Genomic DNA, 23,759 nt, shown 5'->3' on the forward strand with positions numbered 1-23,759 from the left:
GTTACATGTTTGTAATCAGGGTAAAGCTGACTTAAACATATGGAATTTAATTAAGAAAATAATTCTATATTTCGTTTAATTTTAAGAAGTTAATTTAGCTGGCATAAATAAAACTACCTCTCTTAAAGCAAGAATAACTAATTAATTTACTAAAATCTTGTAAATTAAACCTAAATATGGTACATTGGCAAAACCTATTAAAATTAATAGTATTTCTACTTTTAACAAGTTACGCAGGTATATGACGTCATTTTCACGTGATTGCAAGTAGAAAATCCTATTATTTCAACTAACACGAAACTAAATAATGAAAAACTTGTTAATAACCGAATAAATCGTGAGGTTAGTAATAGCTGTTAACGAAATATTAAGAATTGAAATTATATGTATGTATATACCATTATGATTGATTGATCCAACTGTTTAACGCCCTTTGTCAGCATCAAGGCTATAGGAGGAAACTAGTTGGTAATTAAACACTTAAGTAAGATAAGATATAAGAGATATACCTTAAAAGTAGATACATTGTACCTCAGTAAATACTTAATATTTTACATTCAAATACACTTGTCATACACAGTGTATATCTTTTAAAAATATAAAATAGACGTACTGAAATTAATCCTATCTGCATATAGTGAACTGTTAGGAAAAGATGTTCCGTGAGAACCTTAAAAACTTATATGGCCAGTATCATATATATACACTTGAGAACTTGAGTTTCAAGTATAATAAAACTTAAGTGTTAAAGGTCGATTATTATCTTCATTTCTCAATATATATATATTTCAAACGTTAAGGTGTTTAGTCAATATAGACATTATATTTGTTCAAATACTACTATGTTAATTATAATACTGTCCACATGATCAAGGACGTAGAACATTGCTCGCAATATAGAAAATCTATAACTGGTTTATGGAAGAACTCAATAGTGCAATGATTAATGCACCAGCACTATTATTTAAAATCCAGGATGAATTCCATAGTTCAGTCGGGATTTTCGATCATTCTCAAATTTAATGACAAAACTAATATTCTAGTTTTCAACTTACCTTTCCTAACCTAACTTACCTTCGAATGGAGTTGGATTTCGACCTCCTGCAAACGCTTGAGATGAGTCTTGTATGAGAACGTCGTTGATTTGAGTAACCCATTTAATTACAACTCCTTCAATTGCACTCTTTAGGTAAAGATCTACTACCTCCCCATTACTGTCGAAATAAAATGAAATTTTAGTTCTTGTAAATTTTTGTAATGTTTAAGAGAGTATAACCATAGTGTGTTATGAATAGGTTATGTAAAGTTTATTTTAATGTTTATAAAGAGTGGTAGATTGGGAAAAGTTCTAAAAACTCAAAACAAGGCCAAGAATTTTGCGCGGACGTCACGAAGCAATTTGTATAACAGTTATATTATTGACGAAAATTGAATACCTTTGCCCTTTCTACGAGTTCGTGCTTTCTACAAATTTTGTTCTAAAAAAAAACTTATCATCATGTTTTATATCTGAAATAATATTCATTTTGCTGAATAAATGGACAAACGGAGCCCCACTTTAAAAAATAAAATCTTCAATCTACACACACACACACACACACACACACACACACACATATATATATATATATATATATATATATATATATATATATATATATATATATATATATATATGTTAAGCTGTAGGTCCTCGTCTCATATAGCCTCGCTGCTGAAAGGGGTGCTAAATTCAAGATCAAATCAAAACTAAATGCGATAATCATATATCCTCGAAAAGTAGAAATATATATATATATATTTAGAAGAAGAAAAGTAGTTAGTCTGTTTAAGCTTTCTCTACAAATAGTTCTATCAGACTATGACTCTCATTAACAAATTATATATAATTTAGCTTAAAATGAACAATACACTGTTGGATTACAAATACATGATACTAGAAAAAAGATAACAATAAGAGAAATAAAATAAAATATTTAAGGATTGAAAATATGAGAAGAGCATGTATTCTTTAAGGAAAAGTATAAAATAATATATCAGTAATAAGATATAGTATATAGTATTTTGATATATATCAAAACAACATAAAATACATGAATAGTAATATAAATAATGCTTGGAGTAGCATTGCTTTTACCTAGAAAATACAAATATATGTAGTAATAACAGTGCAATTATAATGTAATTCGTTCCTTTAAATTTGTACTTTGTAAAGTATGTTGTATTATGTATTTTCATTCTGACAATAAGACTTAAATTATAGGAGCCTGTTTATTGAACGTTGCTTGTTCTAGGAAGCTTTTTGACACTTTTTATTATTTATATAAATTCAATTCATTCTTATATCACTGCTGTTACTGATTGCATCACTTTAATGCTCCTTTTTTATTTCATTTTAAGTGTACATTGTAAGTCTTCATGGAAATTAATGAGATAATTTCAGTTTAATTTTTGTTAACTTACAGAGAATATTACATTCATGGTAGTGATAATGACATTGATACACTGTTTCGGAAATGGGAGTAGATTCTGTGGAAATGAGTTTTTCCAGAAAATGCTATGTTAGCGTTTATAGAAAAAATAATGTTCAAAGGTGAGACATATAAACCAAACGATAGATCTATGAGATAAACAAAATGATATGCGTGAATATAAAAATCTTATATGTAGTTTCGAGAAAAAACTAATTTCTTTCTAAATCTAAAAATTAATATTTATGAGAACCATGCCACATATTGAAATGAAATTTATACTGAAATAAATTTACTGAAATACTTTGATTATTATCTATATTAAGACGTTAGCAGGAAGACAGTACATAATGCTGTTAATGAGATATGGCTTAAAATTGTCACTAAGCCTTAAATTTTAAATCTTGTTCAAAGATAAGATATATCTCAATCATTAGACCATATCAAATTGGACAACATGACATACTTGAGGGTAAATTTCTAGGAGAATCTTTTTGAGAAAATAGAAAGAAACGAACTTTTGTGGCACTAAAAATATCTATCGTTTCTTGCCAATATTAATTGACACTTTTTGTTTGCTGAAAAATGTTATTTATGTACTCTATATGTCAGTGTTAACTACCAGATAGCTATTGATGTTTGTCTTTTCTTAACGACGACATAAATACTTACATATTACTTGTAAACTAGAAATCACACAATAGCGCAGTTCATAAAATGTTGATAATTACAAATCCGAGTGGATATTAAACATGTTATTTGTTATTTTATTGATTTCCACTTCTCTAAAGAGAAAGTAAATGTCATATTTCATTATATTTTGAATATTTAGTTGTACTACTTACTAAAAGTCTTCGTTTTCAGTTCTGGAAAGTTCCAGGTTTCGAGTGAGATCATTCAGTTTATTTTACTCAGTTATATGTTCTCGGTATATATGTTGAACCAAGAGTGTTTACGAATGTGTTTAGAATCAGTATCTTCAAATACTCTCATAACTTCTTCTAATAGGTGTACCACCTTAAGTGCATCGGTGACACTGCTTTTGTTCCATTGAAAATTTGCATCAGTGACATTGCCTTTGTTTCACTGAAAATTTCGATACCTTCCTTGTGAGGAACCATCTTAGGAGTGACGTTGTGTTTGGACATTTGTAATATATTTCTAATGTTATTTATTTTTAATCTTCCATGTATTGGAAGATTAAAAATCAAATTTCTCTCGTCAAATCGTTAGATATGCAAGAAGTAGATTTTATATGGGATTTCAATACTCACTAAGACCATGCACGGAACAGGTAGACAGTTGAGTAAAAGTACATACATATCGACGCTCTGAGTTTTAATGAATTTCTTTGTGAACTAGCTTATGTTTCAAATGTATCTTGAGTTTTGCTCAAAATAATAAACTAAGACCGTACCTAGTTTCACGTTCACTTGTAGGAATAATCTGTATTAAAATAAAGATATTATCTATCTGTTCATTTAGAAGATATTATCTTATTCTTTGCGGGAACTATTTGAATATCTATTCAGAATAGATCAGTGTGCTAGCTTTCATAATAATTGTCTGTACTATTTCAATGAAAGCAAAATAAAGAAAAAATCAATTCACAATAAGTATATGTAAAGTTTCGTCATGTCTACCCTCTTGAAAACAGAAGTGTGTAAAACAAAATCAAAATATAACATATATTTGCAATGTGTGGATTTAGTGTAGTGCAATCTCTAGTAGTTTTACACGTACTTTGATTAGTAGTCACCAAATTCTTTTATAAATAATTTATCATATCATAGATAATCTTTAATATGAAAATGAAAAAAGAAAATCAGAATCCAAACTAATCTTAAAGCAAGGGAAACTTACCTGCATAACACAAGAAAGAAAAAGGATCTTCTAGGAGACTTTCAAATATGATTTAAGGGACTAAGAGTTGTGAAGCATTTATAAATTATTACAGCGTTATCTATTCTATCATAGCCAGAACTATATTTCTAATTAAAAACATAAATAATTATCTAGAAGAATAACAATAATTTAATTCTAATTAACATTAGAAAAGTAAAAAAGAAATCTGTCAATGGTAGCTAGATTCAACTACAATCTCATGTAATTTAAAACTTTGTGCAAATAATTGATTAAATTTTAGTAACGAGACAATTAAGGTAATCCGTGAGCAGTATGTGTGTATTACGAACTATCTAGTGTCAAAAGGAGCTGCTAAAGCATAATTTGATATGATTGAAACTCTTATATAGTCAATATGAATTTATATTCCAACTTTAAAATATCACCTTATAGATATTAAATGAAATGAACAATGTGTCTGGTTAAAAATTGATTTTGAATAAATTAAAGATATAAGTGTATCTTTTTAGTGAAGTAGTAGAAGGATTATTAAAGATGAATGTGTTAATAACAGCAACTAGTCTCCAACTGGTTGGCTTATTAAGTATCTGAAATTTGCTTAACTTTCAAATACTTATTATGAGTGTAAGTGAGCTGAGTGCCTTTTAAAAGTGATTTTACTCAACTCTGACATGAAGTGCACCAAAATTGTGCGTATAAAACTCATTCTCATACATATATATATATATATATATATATATATATATATATATATATATATATATATATATATATATATATATATATATATTTATTTATTTATTTATTTCAAAGATTATTACTAAAGTAAAAATGGTCTTAAATTATAAAAATATCTATTCGCTCAAGTAGTAAAACTTATCTGAAACATCGCTGACACAGCCTATGTTTTTTCCCTTATGTTCCATTCATAAACATGTAGCACTTGTCCCTACTTCAATAAAAAAAAGTAATAGTCGCGACTTAGTTGCAGTTGTATATTCTCTACTACTTAAAAAACTCTATTTCTCATAAACTATAAATACTAAAAACAGATTAAATAACTGGAAGATAATTAGTATTGAATAACCAACAATAAAAGTTAACATTTTGTAAAGGACAGATCTGAAACAATACCCAAAGTGAATTTAAAACAATTAAATTTGTTCAAATTATTTAAAAAATAAAAGTGGAAATAAAATCGTAAACCTCTGAAAAATCTGATAAACTTTCACCTGCCTTTCAACCACCCGTTTTTCTGCTTCGTGCACTCGTTCAACTCCTACAGGCATTGGTAGTATGGTTTCTCCGTTTACTTGTCCCTTTACTTGATAGACAGTACTTTTCAAACTATGCACATGTTTCGTTATATCTTCTGACACGATCGAGGGCCAACCTTTGTGATTGCGAGGGTTTGATAATAGTGGTACAAAAACCTGCAAAAAGAAATGTTTGGAACGTACTTTTATTGACAACGCTACACATATAAAAAGAAAATAATATTGAAAATACATCTTGAAGGAATTTATGATCGATAATGAAATATCTAAGCTAAAGAAGCAAAATTGTGTATTTCAGCTGTCTATCCAGAATTAATCTCGCACCATTACGACTGTTTTTCCCATTATCTAGGCAAAACATCCTCTAGTCTTCGTTTCAGTCATCTATGTACTTTTAGTACAGTAAATAAAGGTCCGAACCCGGAAAAAATTCATACAAGCAAGAAACTTTTCAGAAAGTTTCCTTATGATGTCCTAATCAATATACTAAAAGTCCCCGAAAATTCATGCTGTGCTCTGGCCGCCATCTTGAAAAATGGCGGATTTCCTAATATTTACAAAATACGCTATAACTTCCTTGCTAATTGACGTATTGTCATGAAACATCCACTAAATTAAAGAGAAGTAAATAAGAAATCTGAAAATAATAGTATTATTCGTATGTTTTGTTTTATTAAGTGAAGAATAATTCAATAATTAAGTTTTTGAATCGTACGAAAGCATATTTTGAGAAATAGCTCTAAAAGTGTGCAAAATATTCGGATGCAGTACATAAAATAAAAGGTAGATACAAAATTGTTCTTCCATTTGGCTCAATTTTGGTTACATTATGACAAACCGTAAGGAAGATATGATTCTTTTTCTAAACATAAATGAACATTGCTTTACGGGTTGCATAACTACATACTTAAACTTGACTTCTTAAAATTTGTAATAACGCCCTTATAATTGAAATGTATCAATGAAAGTTTCACTAATCCCATCAGAAATATTGAGGGAAATTTAAATATAATCTTCAATACTTCTTATATTACCTACAATTATAGTTTCGCTATATTAAAAACATGTATAGTAGATCGAAATAGGTATTAAATTTATTTCATAAAAGGACCACCGTGAGGTACAATGCGTTCCTTAAATTACCTTGGAAATTTCACAGCATTGCTTTTGTTATTCTTCATTTGTATTGAATCTACATATTAATATGCGGTTCTATTTTCATGTACTATATCGTCTTAGACAGTTGTGGGAAAATTACTTATTATATTGATTCTTCTCTTTACAGGCTGGAAAGTGAATAAAATATCATTGTTTCAGTAAGAGTTTGTGATATTCTTGTTTTACTGCAAAAACAAAGTGAACGAAGTCTGTGGGATCTGTAGTCATTCAATATGTGTATGTGGATTGAGGTTCATTTAAGTAATAACATTTCTTTTGATTGAAAGTGCGATACAGTGAAAAATACATTTTGTGTTAACCTTAGTTTTATAAAATTGTAGTAAGAAGCTTCAAGATGGTCAAAGAAAACATTTGTATGCGGCTTTGAATTTTGCTGCGCGACATTGTATTCAACTAAAACAAATTTGTATCGTTACTCCATATGAAATCGTCTCAAATAGTAGCAACAGCAGAGTGCACGAGTTAGTTGTTGTCTGTCTTACTAATACTACGAGGGTTTCATCTCCTTATGTCTTTTCTGGGAGCTATAGGATATGTAATGAATGGCAGTGGATTGGAAAGTTTGTGGGAGACCGTATATGCGAAAAATACAGTTGCCTATATGTTATCTGGACATGCTTTCTTTCGAGCTGTACGTGCTCATACTTTAACGACAACAGCGCTCATATCTGTTCTTAATGAGAGTGAAGATCTTAAAGAGAGCGTCTTAGAACTTGCAAAGTTATTCCAAAGACTGCTTGCAAAGGAACTATTACCTGATGAAGCAGTTTTCATAGATTTTTTGAATCAGTTTATTCGAAATTTCGAACTTGTATGTGAGCGAATGAAAGCCGAGAGTCGAACGGTCGCTCTTTAGTTGTCGTATTTGGAACAAGTAACTTTGATATATCAGTTCATTCGCACAGAAAGAACAGGAAACTGGCCTCTTCATGTGGCAACAGTTATCAAAATGATACTATATCCATGCGGCAGGAAACATCTTATGCGCAAAATCAGCACATTTAAACGTACAGGAAATGCCTGAATTGGAATCTCGCCTATCGCCTGAAGATCACCGAAAGTTCACCATGGAAGGATACTTTACAATCGGAAGAAGTAACTGTTATTGGTCAGGAACGTGGAGCGATATGATTATAAAATAATCTTTAATGAAGAACCTTAAATCAACAAGCGGCTTAACACGTGGACGTGGTATTACCGAGAATACTTTAATGAAGTGAATACTGTGTGCACCAACACCTATCGAAGTTGCTCATGCTGTTGAGAGTTTAGCTGGAATTATTCCTTTGTCAACATATCATGTAGAACTTAGAGAGATCCGAAAGAGCAAGGATGCGTCTGATACAGGTATCTTAATACAGTGGCTAACAACACAATCCCTTTAACCAGAAATAAGGGGCCCTTATTTGTCTGTCAAGAGGACTTGCCGGAGGATCTGATCTAACTTGCGATGTGGCAGTCACGAAGGGAAGAATATTAATGGAAGCATTTGAAGGCAAGGATGTATTTATTGCTTCCTTACGGAGAAAAGACAGAGTATTACATCTAGCTGCAGTTAGCTGAAGAGTGAAAATTAAAAATACGATTGTAGTCATTCATCAGCAACAAATCTTGAATCGAATCGTGTGCGCTGTAAAAACTGAAAGTGAGCTCAAACATTGCTTCAAATTTGAATTAGCACCGAAACCTCCATCATTATTCGACGACGTATCAATGCGAAAAACGAAGAAATCATCAATCACTCAACTGTTTAAACCAGAGAAACTAACGCTTGAAACTTTATCATCGATTTGCAAGTTTGTTATAGATGGTGGACATATTTTGCATTCATGTCAATGGTCTAGGTCTTCAACTTATGGAGCCATTGCAAGTATGTATGTGTCACATATCATTTCTCACCTGCACCGTAGTTTTTTACGGTTACCCAGACAATCCTACCACTAAAACACAAGAACAGAAGCGACGAGCAAGTAGAAAGACATCAGCTGATATTCTAGTGCAGGACCACATGATTACTACTACTACTCAAGAGGAGTTTCTTGCAAATGAAAACAAGAAACGATGTTTTATAAATCTTCTCAAAACCAGGTTAGAGGAAAACAAAGTATCAGTTGAAGAAGCCGAAGCTGACGCAGACGTTCTCATTGTATCAGTCGCACTACGAGAAGCTGCTATGGGAAGTGAAGTTGTTGTAGTTGGGATAGTGACTTGTTAGTTTTACTGACTGCTTTATCTACACCTGAAAATAAAATTTGGTTCCTCAAGCCTGGAACAAAACATGCTAACGAAAAGGAAACTGTAGTATTTAACATCTCGAAGTAAAAATCTGCTCTCAAAGACGCTTGCGAGGTTTTATTATTTGCTCATGCAATAAGTGATTGTGATACTACTTCGGCGCTTTTTGGGAAAGGGAAGGTAGAAGTTTTGCGTTTATTGGAACAGAACGAACCCCGTCGAAAAGAAATGGAACTGATAAACTGTAGAGACTCAAGTAAAGAAGAAATATTAAATGCTGAAGAAAAATTCTTTCTTTCATGATATAGAGCTGGCCGATGCAGTCATTAGATGAATACAGGTATTTCTACTACTATCGTATCGTTGGAAAACAGCAGCTACATTCTAAGTTGGAATTAGGGGTATCTATTACCACCAACAGGTACTGCTGCTTAACATTCTTTCAGAGTTTATTTGCAAATACAACAATGGCTGGGAAATACATTAGATCCTACCGAATGGGAATGGAGTTATATTGATGGTTCACTGAATCCGTTACCACAACTCTGGAACCAGTACCAGTTACTCTTATGAAACTTATTTCATGTTAATGCAAGTTGTCTTGCCGAAAAAAATGTCAATGTGCTAGAAAAGGTCACTGTTTAGCAATGTGTAGTAACTGCCAAGAAAAGTCATGTGAAAACTGTAATGATATCAACGAATTGTATGAGGATGTAGGCGAGGTATTTTGATTCAGTGCTGGTGACATGAAGATCTCAGATCTTAATATGTCTTTTCAGTACTACTTATTTTTTATACTCCAATATTTTGCAGAAAATATAATTGAGGAAAGGAACGTAAAGGTATATTCTCTATCCAGAGATATTTTATCCTCTATTCTTAATTTAATTACAGATTTCGATCTATTATACAAGATGTGGTTAATATTAAGAAAATGACATTATTTACATAAGACAAAAAGGACAAAGAAGTGTGAAGTTTAACTGTTAGTTTTTTGGGGTGTAACTCTCAGGGATTAGTTAATTTTTTTTCCTTTTCCTTAAAAAAATCAATTATACGAAAGTTTAACAACTCAAGATTTGTATATGGCTATGCAACCCGCAAAAAAACATCAATTGATTTGAGAAGAACCATCATATATTTCTTACGGTTTGTCATAATGTAGCCAAAATTGCGCTAAACGAAAGAACAATTTTGTACCTATCTTGTGTGTTATGTATTGAATCTGCATATTTTGTACACCTTTAGTGCTATTTTCTAAAATATGTTTTCGTACGTTTCAAAATTTTAATTCTTTAATTATTCTTCACTTACTAAAACAAAACATATGAATAATACTATTATTTTCAGATTTCTTATTTACTTCTCTTTAATTTAGTGGAAGTTTCATGACAATATGTCAATTAGCAAGGAAGTTATAGCGTATTTAGTAAATATTAAGAAAGTCCGCAATTTTCCAAGTTGGCGGCCAGAGCACAGCATGAATTTTCGGGGACTTTTAGTATATTGATTAGGATATCATAAGGAAACTTTCTGAAAAGTTTCTTGCTTGTATGAATTTTTTCCGGGTTCGTCTAAATTTTGACCTTCATTTACTGTACTATTTAGTAAATGTGTTAAAACATAACTTCGTGCAGAACACCCTGTATACTGCTAGAATTTCCAGATTGAACTGAATGCAACCTCGGAGACCAGTAGCATCTGTTTAGTTTGGGACAGGTTTGAATGTTACTACAATTTGCATATTACTACAACCGTTATTTCTAACACTTATATCCACTATTACTAGCCAGTGTCCCTAGTTTGAGGGAAACTTCCCTAATCTAGGGAAATTTCGTAGATAAATTTAGCAAAAAGGAAAACAGGGAATTTTCCGATAAAACGTGAAAACCCAGGGAAATTCTCGCTCTAACTGATTGACCAATATAAATGCTTAAATTTTTCTTTGTTCTTCATAAATAAACCAATACAATAGCAGTAATTTACATGTATGTATCCATGTATGCATGTATTGTCTGTCTTATAAGTAAATGCATGTGTTTCGTGCGATAGTATCTTTTGCCCCTTACAATGAGAATGAAATCGGTACACATTCCTTGCTACCACCTCGCGATTTAATTAAATGTTTTAAAGTTTTCAAAAGCTCAATCCCTAACCAAATCGATAACTGCATGATCTCTCTCTTTGCAGTTCTTACAAGACACTATAGAGATATCGTAACACTTAACAAAAAGAAAACAAAACGTTCTTTCACAGCGTGAAGCTTACGGTTGTAGCCATATATTTATAAAGTAAAGGTCTTGTTTATCTTGTTCCGTAGCTCATTGGATCCGTGCAGAATTTCCATTTCCGCGACCCGAATTCGAATCTTCGTCCTATAACTTTTTTTATTTTTATTTTTCATTGATCAGGTAGAACTCCAGTAAAAAAACATATGGTTACAGTTTAAGGTGCGGTTACAGTATGGTTACAGTATGGTTACAGTATAAGGATTTGATATTCTGCAAGTATTTATGTATTTATTTATTCTCAATTGAACAAGATGAAGTAGAATTTTACAAGCTTAAACTGTTCTAGTTTTGACTATTAATAAAAACTATGAATAAGCTTACAGCTCAAAAATAAATTGAATGCTCTTCAATTGTAGTCCATAATTAGCTATGGTCAAGGAGATGGATTTCAGTTGTTTTTTTGTGGTCAGCACATTGGCTTCCATCATTTTTATTTCTGGAACTAAATATAATTAATTTTATTTTTCGTTTAGATATAAAATACCTTTAGTTCTTGACGAAACAGAGGGCATAGAGCAAAATGTCATTATGGCATTGCATTATAAAGAAATGAAAAATGATACATTTATACTTGAAAATATCGAAGGTAATATGACAAATATTATGAACAATTCTATAATAGAATTAAGCAATGGTTTATAATAAAATAAACTGCAATGAAATGCAGGGTGTTTGAAGTTAGCAAAAATATTTGCCCTTATATGCTGAAATACAAGTTTCTTGAATAGATAGGAAAACTTCACCCTGAAATATACACCATGAATTTGACTCGATAGAATCTGTAATATGTTAAGAACTTTAAACCTTGAAGAACGCAGCACATGTTTGACGTCCCATGGTTATAATACAGGGTTTTCATAAAGTATGGACGGATTTAATTCGCTTATAATTTACATAAAAATGCTCATATTGAAATCAAATAAAGTGCAAACGGTAGCGAAAGGATTAAATTTTTACCTGTAATCTGCACCAGCTCAGTTCATTCACCGCCACACCTCCAACTGGGCGCCATTTACGTCCACACATTGCGTAGGCGGCGCTGGAATCCACTCACAGCGTTCCGCCGTGTTTGATCCGAAATGCCAGCCACAGACGACCTGATTTTGTCCTTTAAGTTCTCCAAACCACTTGGCTTCTTTGCATAAACTTCCGTTTTCACATGACCCCAAAGCCAGAAGTCGCAGGGGGTAAGGTCGGGTGATCTTGGCTGCCAAGCGGTCGGGCCACCGCGGCCAATCCATAGGTTAGGGAATTTCTCGTCAAGGAACTGTCTCACCTTGATTGCATAGTGAGGGGGTGCCCCGTCCTGTTGGAACACGATGTCGTTCTGGATTCCATGTGCCTCCAGTTCCGGAATGAGGTATTTCTGCAACATATCCAGGTACGAATCTCCATTCACGGTCTCCTCTTCAAAAAAGAACGGTCCAATCAGATGATCATAGGACACAGCGCACCAAACGTTCACTCTCATGTGTCTCAAATTCCTTTGGGTTTTCCGTGCCCCAAACGCGACAGTTGTGTCAGTTAACCTTCCCGGAGACATGGAAGGTTGCCTCATCTGAAAACATGATGGCTGAAAGGAGAACGTCGCCATGTTCCAACTGCTTGAGCATGGCGTCAGAGAAGTTGAACCGGATGTCCAAATCTTCATCATGCAGATCCTGGACTATCTTGATTTTGTAACCTTTGGCCTTGGTCGTCTTCTTGGCTATCTTAAACACGGTTGTCTGTGGAATTCCGAGTTCCATGGACCGTCTAGGAATCGACTTCTGTGGGCTGTTGATGATGCTTTCCCTTACCCTGCTCACTGTTGCAGGCGATGTTGGCGGCCTCCTACTTCGAGGACGGTCCAGGACGCTTCCTGTCTCCAAGAACTTAGCATGCCACTTTCGGATTGCACTCTCAGTAGGTGCCGGCTTTTTGAACTCTTTGGTGAACTTTCGACACACCAGAATTGGTGATTTTAGCTCTGCGTACCACAGAACACATTGCGCTTTATCTTTTACAAACGCCATCTTTGATACGGTAAAAAAAAGTAGTTTTCTCAGAGGAGTTTTTCATTTATTTATTTCTTTAAAAGACACACACACCAATACAGCTTACAACTTACTTTAACAGTCAACATTGAAACAACAATGAAAACAACAATGGATGGAATTTGGTAAGAAACTGACCCTTGCCCTCCCTCTCCCTCTCTCAACGTGTTCAGAATTGCTGCTTATCTAATAGTGTTGCCAACTAAAAATTTAATCCTTCCGCTACCGTTTGCACTTTATTTGATTTCATTATGAGCATTTTTATGAAAATTATAAGCGAATTAAATCCGTCCAGACTTTATGAAAACCCTGTATTGTCGTTACAAACTGACTAAACTAGCGATAAATACAGGGAGCAGCTCACTAAATCAGCTCTTGTTTTCCGTTTTTTTTTTTTATATATAAATTGACGTATCTAACGCCGGATTTTTGGTCAAAAGATATTTTTTCCTTTACATATATTTAAGGGGGAACATGTAACGTCAACATTTCATTAGCAAATGTAGCAACTGATCAATTGAATAATACCAAAAATAGCCTACTTTGCTTGCTAGAACCTATTTTTGGTGGAAGTTTCTACATAATTTTTAAAAAATGTTTGAATACTTCGGAGTGTTTTACAGAATACTTGTTATTATACATATATGTTGTTCTGTTTGGTACGAAAAAAGTTTATTATGAAGAAAATGATCTGCAGAGTTCTTTCTAGAATGCCTGTTATTAGTTGTAGTAGTTGGTTTGATTTTAGCGTTCCATCCAGCGGCAAGGATTTATGAGACATGGACTGACAGCTTAACGTGGGATTCGAAATACATGAGCTCCCGCCGAGACTCGGACTCCGTTTTTCTTCTTTTTTTTTAAAGAAAAAGTATCTTACCACAGTCAGTTCTTACCCGTTGGGATTGGAACAGACCCTATTATTATACTAGTAGTGGGAAGCAGTGATGAAACTGGGTAAGAATTTCCTGACCTGGAAGCAGTCACACTCGTGTCCCGGTGTGATCGAAATAGACCTGGGGACGACCAAACGTCGTCATACACACGGAGAATTGATATAACACTACCGGTACCCCTGCTTTCTGCTAGTCTAGTGATTAGCGCGTGGGCTTTTGGTTCTTGTAGTCTCGTGTTCGATTCCCATTAAGGGTCAATTAAAATCTTACTTTAACTAGAATTTACTTTCATTAATCATCCATCTCCTTTAGCCTAAAGGAATTAAACGTTGAGAAAAGTATATATGTTAAAGACTACACGTGAAAAAAGTCTGCTGTAGTGTTTTGTAAGCTATTGGCAAAATAATAGAAAGACAGGAAAAAAGTCTCTTGAAAACTGAAACTGAACAATGTTTTAGCATTCATGATTAATTTGCTACTAGCGTGACATATTAAATTCAATGTAATGTAAATATTACACAAAATTTTGCTACTAGACTGTTGATAACATGAGAAATGATAGGTATATAACACCTCATTTTTATATCAATTAATAACTTAAAAAAATAAATAACAAGACAGTAACAATACTATTAATCTATACCTACAGAGTATATAAATGAAAAATACGTTGTTCATTATAATGAAAAATGGCTGAACCGTTTGAAATGAATTTTATTAACATAGTTAACATCTACCTTGGACTGGGTTGTTGTCCCGCCATTTTTATTAAATTGCTTATCATAACAGAGGAGAGGGGGTTAAACATTTATGCCAAAAATAGAATATCTAACGTTTGTGAGATGGAACTTGATATATATAGAAACCTTGTGCACGTGTCTGGCCGTGTTTAAAACTTTCGGTATTAAGTGAAGAATAGGAGTAATTTGTATCATTTTTGCTCAATAGTTAAGAATGATGACATCAAGGTTGTGTCTTATCATAGCAAAACGGATGAAGCACTTGAAATTATATTTTTAATACACTGTATTTAGGATTTGGTCCAGTCGGGTTTCTATAATTCATTAACGCGTGTATCATAAGAAAGAGAAATGAACATAAACACCTTATTTTCAAATATGTGAGCCCATCTTTCGTTGTCCTTAAAAATCTGCTTTTGAGGAGAAAAGGGGACAAGCTCTAAATACGCAGTCAATATGTAACAGGGACATCGTGATTGTCTGTCCGATCATCACTGGAAATCGAATGAACCGTTTGAAATGAATATTTGAATACATTTAGTACTTTGAAGAAAATGATTAGCTGACGTATACTGGAAACTTCACCAACATATGATGAATTAATATTTTACTCGTACTTAAAAATGACTACTTTATTGGTTAAAGAAAAAAAACATAAAAAAGAGTCAAGCAGGAATCGAACCCAAGACCCTTTGTACGTGAGTCGTAGATCTTTCTAACTCTGCCTCGTGGTGACTTGGTAACTTTACGCTTCGTATCATACATACGTCAAGTTGGAAAAGGATGGCACCGAAGCTTATTTACCAAAATCTACTTTCCCCTTGTTAAACTCTCGTCGGGCTTTTCTCACATTACTTTCATGCAATACATGTTCTAAGCGAGGAAAGGAGTATTAAAAATATAAAGGAAGAGAATTTCTGACGAATCTCTTATCATAGGGAGGTGAAACTCGGCATTTAAACTCCTCCTTACAAATCTGTGAGCACGTGGTGCGTCGTTTTTGGAAATTCCAACTCTAGCAAAGAAAGCAAGGCAACTACTACAATATCTTAATTTCCCGTTTTGTGTTCATAAACTGACCAAAGTGAGTAAGCATTTTAACTATTTAAAATAAATCTAGAAGATATTTAGCAGTTGGATTCACTTGGATCTTCTTCATTTCACTTTGATTGACATGGGGAAGAGATTTGAATATTTCGCAAATAATATTTCCATAAACTTATTCTTTTCGTTCCAAGAATGAACATCTGACCTTGCTCCAGCCTATATTTTTAAACGAATTGTGTATTCTATTTTTTGATTTTTAAAAATATACTTACAGGTCTTTCGAGCCCGTATTAGGAACCTAGACAGCGGCGCAAATCTGTCTTCAACATGGGGGGGGGGGGGGACGGGTAAGACCGTTCACATTTTTTAAAGCGATGTTCAAAATATTTTTGAAGTAGAAAAACAATGCTGTGGAGGATAAAGGGAGCAGAATTGTCTTCAACATTGGGAGGCGGGTAGATTTGAGGCTTATTTTGGGGGACATCAATTTCATCTCACTTTCCTTTGTGGCAATCGGACACAAATTATCACTTTTCTATTCAAAAAACACACTTCAAATCGGATTATTGGGGGGACAGCCCCCCTCAGTTCCAAGATTGGAGGGGACATGCCCCTCTCATTCTCCCAGGATTTGCTCCAGTGAACCTAGAAGCACAATTCTAGGAAGCTAAAAATCAAGTTCAATTATAGGTCACAATAGTACAGCGAGCGATCAATTTTTATACGCAGATTTGACTTTAATCTGTTTTGGGTTATGTGGAAAATACTCCAAGCTTGGCTTGTAGATTAATAGAGACCTTTCACAGTTTACAAACCAATCATCTTTCCTGAAACTGATAGTTCTAAGACTGATCAGTTGGTTCATTGGGAGTGTAACATCCCTTTCAGCACCGAGACTATATGAGACATGGTTCTACAACTTAACTTGGGATCCTAAATTAAATAAACTTCCATCAGGAAACAATCTCTTGATATGGTTGACTCCATAAATGTTACATTCTTTTCATTCTCATGTGAGAATTCCCAAATAGAATATGACCTTCCAGAATACATACTGTCTTTCCTCTTGGCAGGAACACTAGTTTATTAATCATATTCTCATTAAAAAGTGAACATGATTTTGATTCAACACACTGAAACATCTAATAATAAAGACAAATATACTAATATTGTTTCGTTCCTCTTCTCTTTATGTTTTCACACAGACCAGTATTTCATTGATAACATTGTGTTTTAAAAGAAGGTGTGTTCAGTTCACAGTTAAGACAGAGGTAAGACAGCCACTTGAAAGCGACTCAGGTCATATTGCTTTGCTCTTCTGCCTAGTGGTTTGCTCTTTTGCCCTCAGGTTATATTGCACCAACATGCTACTTTCATTTCAATTACTTGTATATTTAGTTTCGGATGTAAGCTTATTTTTAAATTTTATTAATGGAAAGAAATCTAGAACATCGTTACTTTTGATCTACCTAGGTAGAATCATACTTGCAGCCTTATATTATTACCTCAGACAAAAATAAGAAAAAAATCTAACAGAATGACACCATATATAAAACTTTAATACTACAAGTAATGGCTGTTCCTTCGACGAAAAGAAAAAAAGGCACTTGACGAAGATTCGAACATGGATCAGCGGATTGGTAGGATAGAACGTTACCCACTGCACCACACACTCAGGTGCTTGTTTTCTTGCTATACACCTTAAACATTCTGTTTATGATTTTTGTTTCTGTCGTCTTATCGTATAAACCTATAACAGTTTCTCTGCTTTACCTGCTTGTCACATTATTCGTGTTCTCTATTTTTTAAAATTGCATTTGCAAACGTAATATGTTTTGTTGTTTTACCAGGATCCATAGCTTTAAAAGTTTTTAAAGGTCAATTACATTAAGCGATCTGATTTTCCCATATCTTCCATCGCTTCAAGGGGCAAAAGACACTATCCCGCCGAAAACATGCATTTACTTATGAGATAGACAATACGTGATGGTGTGTGTGTGTCTCTACAAAGTAGCATAATTAGTATCCATTGTTGGCTGGATGTATTTGTGTGTATTTTGTGTAACAAAAAAGTGAAGGAAAAAATAAAAAAGAAGCAAAAAGCAAACGAATAAACCAAATGCTGTTGCCACTTCCTTTAATACAGCCAAATCAATCTTATCATATAATTTTGTCATAGGAATTGCCACTCAACAAACTAGGGAAAATTTGATAAGAAACGGGAAATTTTTGTATGTCCAGGAACATTTTCTTGAGGAAACCTACGAATACTGATTGCTACTAACCAAACGTATCTTGTACCGAACTAAATAAAAATAATACAAAACATTGGTGATTATAGATGCCTACCTTATTATTCACATTTTTGGAACGAGTCTTATTTTCCAGAATCGTTTCGTGGAGAAATTGATGGAGCATTTAAGTTCATCTGAACACAGAAATTTGACCACAATACGACAAGTTGATATTCTATCACCTGATCACAAAGCTTTCATTACACTAAACACTTGTTCAATCTGTGCTGCATTAGTGACTGATATAGCAAGAATATAATATTTTATTTTTAATTTTTATCTACTTTCTCGAAACACCGTCTTCCATAATTTTCAAATAAATAAATAAATAAATAAATAAGTAAATAACCTTCCTATCAGGTGTTGACATTATAGAGTGCAAAACAAAGAGCTTATTACACAGTTCATTTCCATCTAAACAGCTATAATTCTAAGTTTCACTTTACAGCTTTCAAACAATTAAATAAAACATTGCTGTATAGCCTGAGAATAACTACACAACAATGCAAAGAAATTAAGCGTAGACTTTTGTTACAATAAAAATATATACTTGTATACTTGCATAAAATATACATATACTAACAACAATTAAGTACAATATATACGTATTATAAGGAATAAATTACATATATAATTAAATATAGGTAATAGGTAATGTGATTTTAGCTTGTTTAGGTTTAGTTCGTTTGCCAATAAACTAGGGTTGCCATATTTGAAAAATGAAAATCCGGAACGCTACTAAATTATGAGAACCTTCGAAATGCTTAAGATGAAGTGTCATATACTAATTTACTTCGTTTCATTAGATAGACTTTTTCTAGTATTATGTAATCACATTTTTAGTCATTTTTGTAGACCATCTCCTCCCTAGTTAAGCAAACGTAAGCAGATGATTTACTCCCTCCCTCCGGTAAGCATTTTTTTTTTTAATTTCTCAGGATCTGTTATGTTTTGTGTTGTATCCTTTTTCGTAGAACACTTAATTCATTGGCAATTCACTCAATTCATTGTTTTGGCGGCATTTGTTATATTCAAAGAACTCCTTTCGTTGAATTTTTACTTTATTTCTGTTAAGAGAATAAATATATACCTAATCCTGTAAAAAAAAAAAACTATAATATTCCCTTCCTCTCTTCTTCGCTGAAATCCGGGACATTTAAGGGTTCCGAGAAATATTTTGTGAGGTAGCTGGTTCGATCCCCGCTCTTGTCAAGTGAACTTTGTGGTGGACAAACACCGTGTGCGTGGGTTTTCTCGGGGTTCTCCCGTTTCCTCCCACTTTCTTCATTCCACCATTTCCTTCATTACTCATCATCACCGTCCCCTTTAGCCTAACCGGCAGAACCGCGGGACGTAAAACTCAAAGATTTTATTTCTTTTTTTGTACTTCCATGTGATGTTCCGGTAGCTGTATCTCCTAAACCCCTGGAGCTTCGCACCTACAACTTCACTAAAATACTGACCACATTTAGTACTACTTTCTCATATGTGTCTCAGTCAGCAACTCGATTCACCCAAACGTAAGGTTTACTTGTAAGACAGTGATGAGTCGATTGGAGTGACATAATTTTTAGGGGGCTAACTTGACTTCATCATACGTTCATAGTTTCTTAGTACAGAAATGCCATTATTACGAAATACGATACGTAGACCCATGTAGAAACAAAAGCATTACAATTGCACTGAACATATTACTGTAGCACAGTTTATTATAGTTTTAACAGCCTTTGAAAATTTTAAAAATTGATAACCAAATGTTAATCAAATAAATACGTATTTCCATCAAGTGAATATAAAGCATACCTACCTGCAGAGAACAAGATTATCTACAGGGTGGGCGGGAACTAAGGGAATTAATTTCCTATTGGAAATTGTTTATAATTTTTTAAATACTTAAACAATCTTCATAAAACAAAAAAGCATTTTGTTCCTTACAATAGTAGAATTTATTACATGATATATCATTTATGTCATTGCTGGTATCAGTAGCGGACTATGGCGCAACGTCTAACTTTGCGTGAGGTGGCTCAGCTGGTATCCCGACACGAAGTATTGTAGTCCGTGGTACAAGTACAGAGATAGTGGCAAAGCATAAAAGAACCTCGTGCCTCGGTAGATGCAAAGACCATAAGGAATAGCCATTCGAAGCTAATGGACACAGGTTTTGTAGCAGAAATTAGGAGACGCGTTCGCCCTTCAATATCGAGGACGGAAGAAAATGTGCAAGTGACTCCACGGAAATGTTAACAAGAAGTCATCAGAATTCACAAAGAGGTTCATCTTGCGAAGTGGTTTAACCTGACACATAATCCAAATTGTCCTGAAGAAATAGTTGAAATTTTGCCCATGAAGACCGCATTACTGCCAAGAATTATCGCCGGAAGAATGTGATAATCGGTTGGAATATTGGGAGATGTGCTTCCTTGGTATGAAGTATGGTCTAATCTTTTTGGTAATATCCTGTGATCAGATGAAGTCGTGTTTTATGTTGGGGAGAGGTGTTGTCAGCCAATCCAATTGTTATTATAGGTCAGAAAAGAATCCGAGGATAGTTTTAAAGAAAAGCCAACATCGTTCAAAGATCACAGTATGGTGCGGCATGACATTAACGAAAGTTATGGGTTGGTCCATACGTCATTCGGGACACAATGAATGCAGAACTTTACCTTGCTATGCTTCAAGATTATGTTCATGGTATTGTATTCACTTAGAACAAGCACAATGACCTTATCTTTATGTAAGATGGTGGCTCTCCTCATTTCGCAAGTACTGTCTGTGTATGGATCGACACCCGTTTTCCAGGACGATGGTTGGGATGCCCTTACCCCCTTAAATGGTCAGCAACGAGTACGCCCTGTGACTTCTTTCTGTAGGGATAGGCGAAAGAGGAAGTTCATCGCACAAAACCGGAAACGCTTGATGAATTGAAGGAGCGAATTCGCCAAGTTCTTGCAAAAGTACTCTGAGTACGCTGCAGAAGTCTGTTCCAAACGTCCCCAACAAAAACTGGTAAATAATATTGGTGGTGAAACTTTAGCAATGTATAACAACTCTACTATTGTAAGGGAAAAAAAGAAAAAGAAAAAAAGAAAGAAAAAAGGTTTTTGTTTTATGAAAGTTGGTTGAGTATTAAAATAAATTTATAAATAATTTTCAATAGGGAGCTAATTCTCACCCGCTCTGTAGAACTTCTGAAAAGAAATAAATATCGAAGCAGCTAGATTAGTACAATAACCGGTAAAACATTTGAATTTCTGAAAACAAGAACTGACTAAAAACATTTATCCTTCACCCAGGGGCGTAAATAAGGGCCCCGCAGACCCCGCATTGCAGGAGGCCCAAACAAAAAGAGGGACCCAAGACTTTAGTTACGTCACTGCCTTCACCGATGTAAGGAATCGTTGTCAAGTTAATAAGGATAGGAACCTGCGCGATAACAACAAAGTTTTTTTTTTTTTAATCTCCATTGACTTCTCTCAAAGAAACAATGCGCCAGAAAATACTAACATTTTAAACTGGTTTCTCTATTCCTCCCACAACCAAAGCATGTAACTTGATTTCTTTCTTTGCTTACAATGAAATAAACAATAAACATTTCTTCACTATTTGGTACTTTCAACATATTTGTCTAAAGAAACAACTGAAAATTTGAGGAAAGGATGATTCTTGGCCACCCTGTAGCTAATAACCAGGTTATTAAAGATGGATTACGAGTATTTTGTATTGCAATAACTTAATCTACCGTTAACGGCGTCTTTTAGTCACTTTTCTAGGCCTATAAACTAAGTTTCGCTAAAATATTGCAACTTTATTATTTTATTGTATGGTGTTGTTTGATGATATTGTTTAGTCTACTCACCTCATCTACTAATGATGCCAATTCGTCAATTATTTTAGGTGCGAGATCACCAAATATCAGAAGACTTCTCATGTTATCCTTAGTAACAACTTCTTTTCTTTTTTTCACGAAATACACAGCTTTATTTTTTATGCTCACCGGAAAGGTTGTTGAAGGAATCAATTGCGCTGCTGTATTCTGCGTTATTACTAAACAGCGAACATCACTGTTATCTAAAAATTCAGCAATTACTGCTTTCGTGTCATCAATGTTAAGTGACTTGGACCATTTCTCGGCCTTCAATCGCATTGTTTTCTGTACGTAGTTACCAATGAAGTCGAACCGTGGATCTGGCGGAGGGGCAGCCTGTTGATCCATTTTCTTCTATAGGTTTTTGCAATATATAATTCAAATATTTCCTGAATTATCTTAGCGATAGTGGATTTTCGCTTACTATGTATATTTACATAATTTCCTTCTTCCTTGTGTTGAACTATAGTTGAATCTGAACTTCTTCAGAAAATTAGCACAATACATGTTTATTTACATCTGGAAGACCTGAAAATAAAGAAAACAATAAACTCTGGTAAATACAATGAAATGAATCCCGTTTCACTTATAATTGAAGTTCAATTCATACCAAACAACATTTTTGTTTTTTTAGCTGTCAACTCGTCAGAGGAGTACACCCTTTCTTGGGAAAGAGAGGTGGGTGAAAACTGGGATAAAAGGAAAAGCCATGTAATAATGTAGGGCTAATGTAGCGATCGTAGAGAAGTCATTAATTTATTAAGAAATTTTTATTAAACATCAATTTTTGGTTTGCATTAATTTCCATACGATATTGCTGAGAAGAAAATAGTCACATAAACGAGCCAAAAGAGCGAAGGTGAGGAAGGTAACATAGGTGAGAGAATAAACGGCACAATAACAAAAACAAGTACATATGAGTAGTGCCTTTTCAAATATCGCCTTATCCATTTTAGTAAATTTTTTAGAAAATGTAAAAGAAAGCTCCTTGTTATTTTATTTTGTTTTAATCTCAGTACACGAAAATCTGACTGTTGCTTCTCTGTAATCCTAGAAATGGTTTCAGAATTTCGTTTTAAAATTTAATGCGTGTATGCTATGAAAATAACCTTTGAAAATTGAAGATAGCAAGTTTTGCACAGGCAATATGGATAAGGTAAGTTATGATGCTGAAATTTAGGTTAGCTTTGGTAAATATAGGTAAAATTAAATAAAATTAAATAAAAATCAATGTAGTATTTATTAAGTTTACGCAACATTGTCTTAATAAAACTGGGGTTTCTTTAATTTTAGTGTAGTTTAGAAAAATACAATGTTCAATACTGTAAGTAGGCTACATTAAAACAATTATCATTAGTTTAGTTTTAGTAGAACTCAACAAAAATACTGTAAGGAGACTACAGTGAACCAGCTACCATTAGTTTGTGGTCCAGAGATTTATAAAGCTGCAAAATCAATATTGGATCATAGATTCAAGACAATCTTGGTTACAATCTGAGATTCAGAAGCGGGATTTTCACAAGAGAGATGTTCCTCCACTGCAGTGATGTCTTTACTGTACA

At 33.6% G+C, this 23,759-nt stretch overlaps 1 protein-coding gene across 1 annotated transcript in view; it reads right to left on the reverse strand.

Annotated features, from left to right (window-relative positions):
* The window catches only part of Dhc93AB (Dynein heavy chain at 93AB), a 253,302-nt gene extending 230,593 nt beyond the window's left edge, over positions 1-22,709 (reverse strand). Inside the window, exons 1-3 of the mRNA XM_081751294.1 lie at positions 22,189-22,709; positions 5,564-5,770; positions 1,075-1,204 (exon numbers count right to left, since the gene is read on the reverse strand). Of these exons, the coding sequence (XP_081607420.1) occupies positions 1,075-1,204; positions 5,564-5,770; positions 22,189-22,545 (694 nt within the window). The 5' untranslated portion in view covers positions 22,546-22,709. The remainder of the gene's footprint in view (positions 1-1,074; positions 1,205-5,563; positions 5,771-22,188) is intronic.
* Positions 22,710-23,759: the final 1,050 nt, after the last annotated feature.

Source organism: Thermobia domestica, chromosome 3 (genome assembly GCF_964235325.1).
Source record: "Thermobia domestica chromosome 3, izTheDome1.hap1.1, whole genome shotgun sequence".
Lineage (NCBI taxonomy): Eukaryota > Metazoa > Arthropoda > Insecta > Zygentoma > Lepismatidae > Thermobia > Thermobia domestica.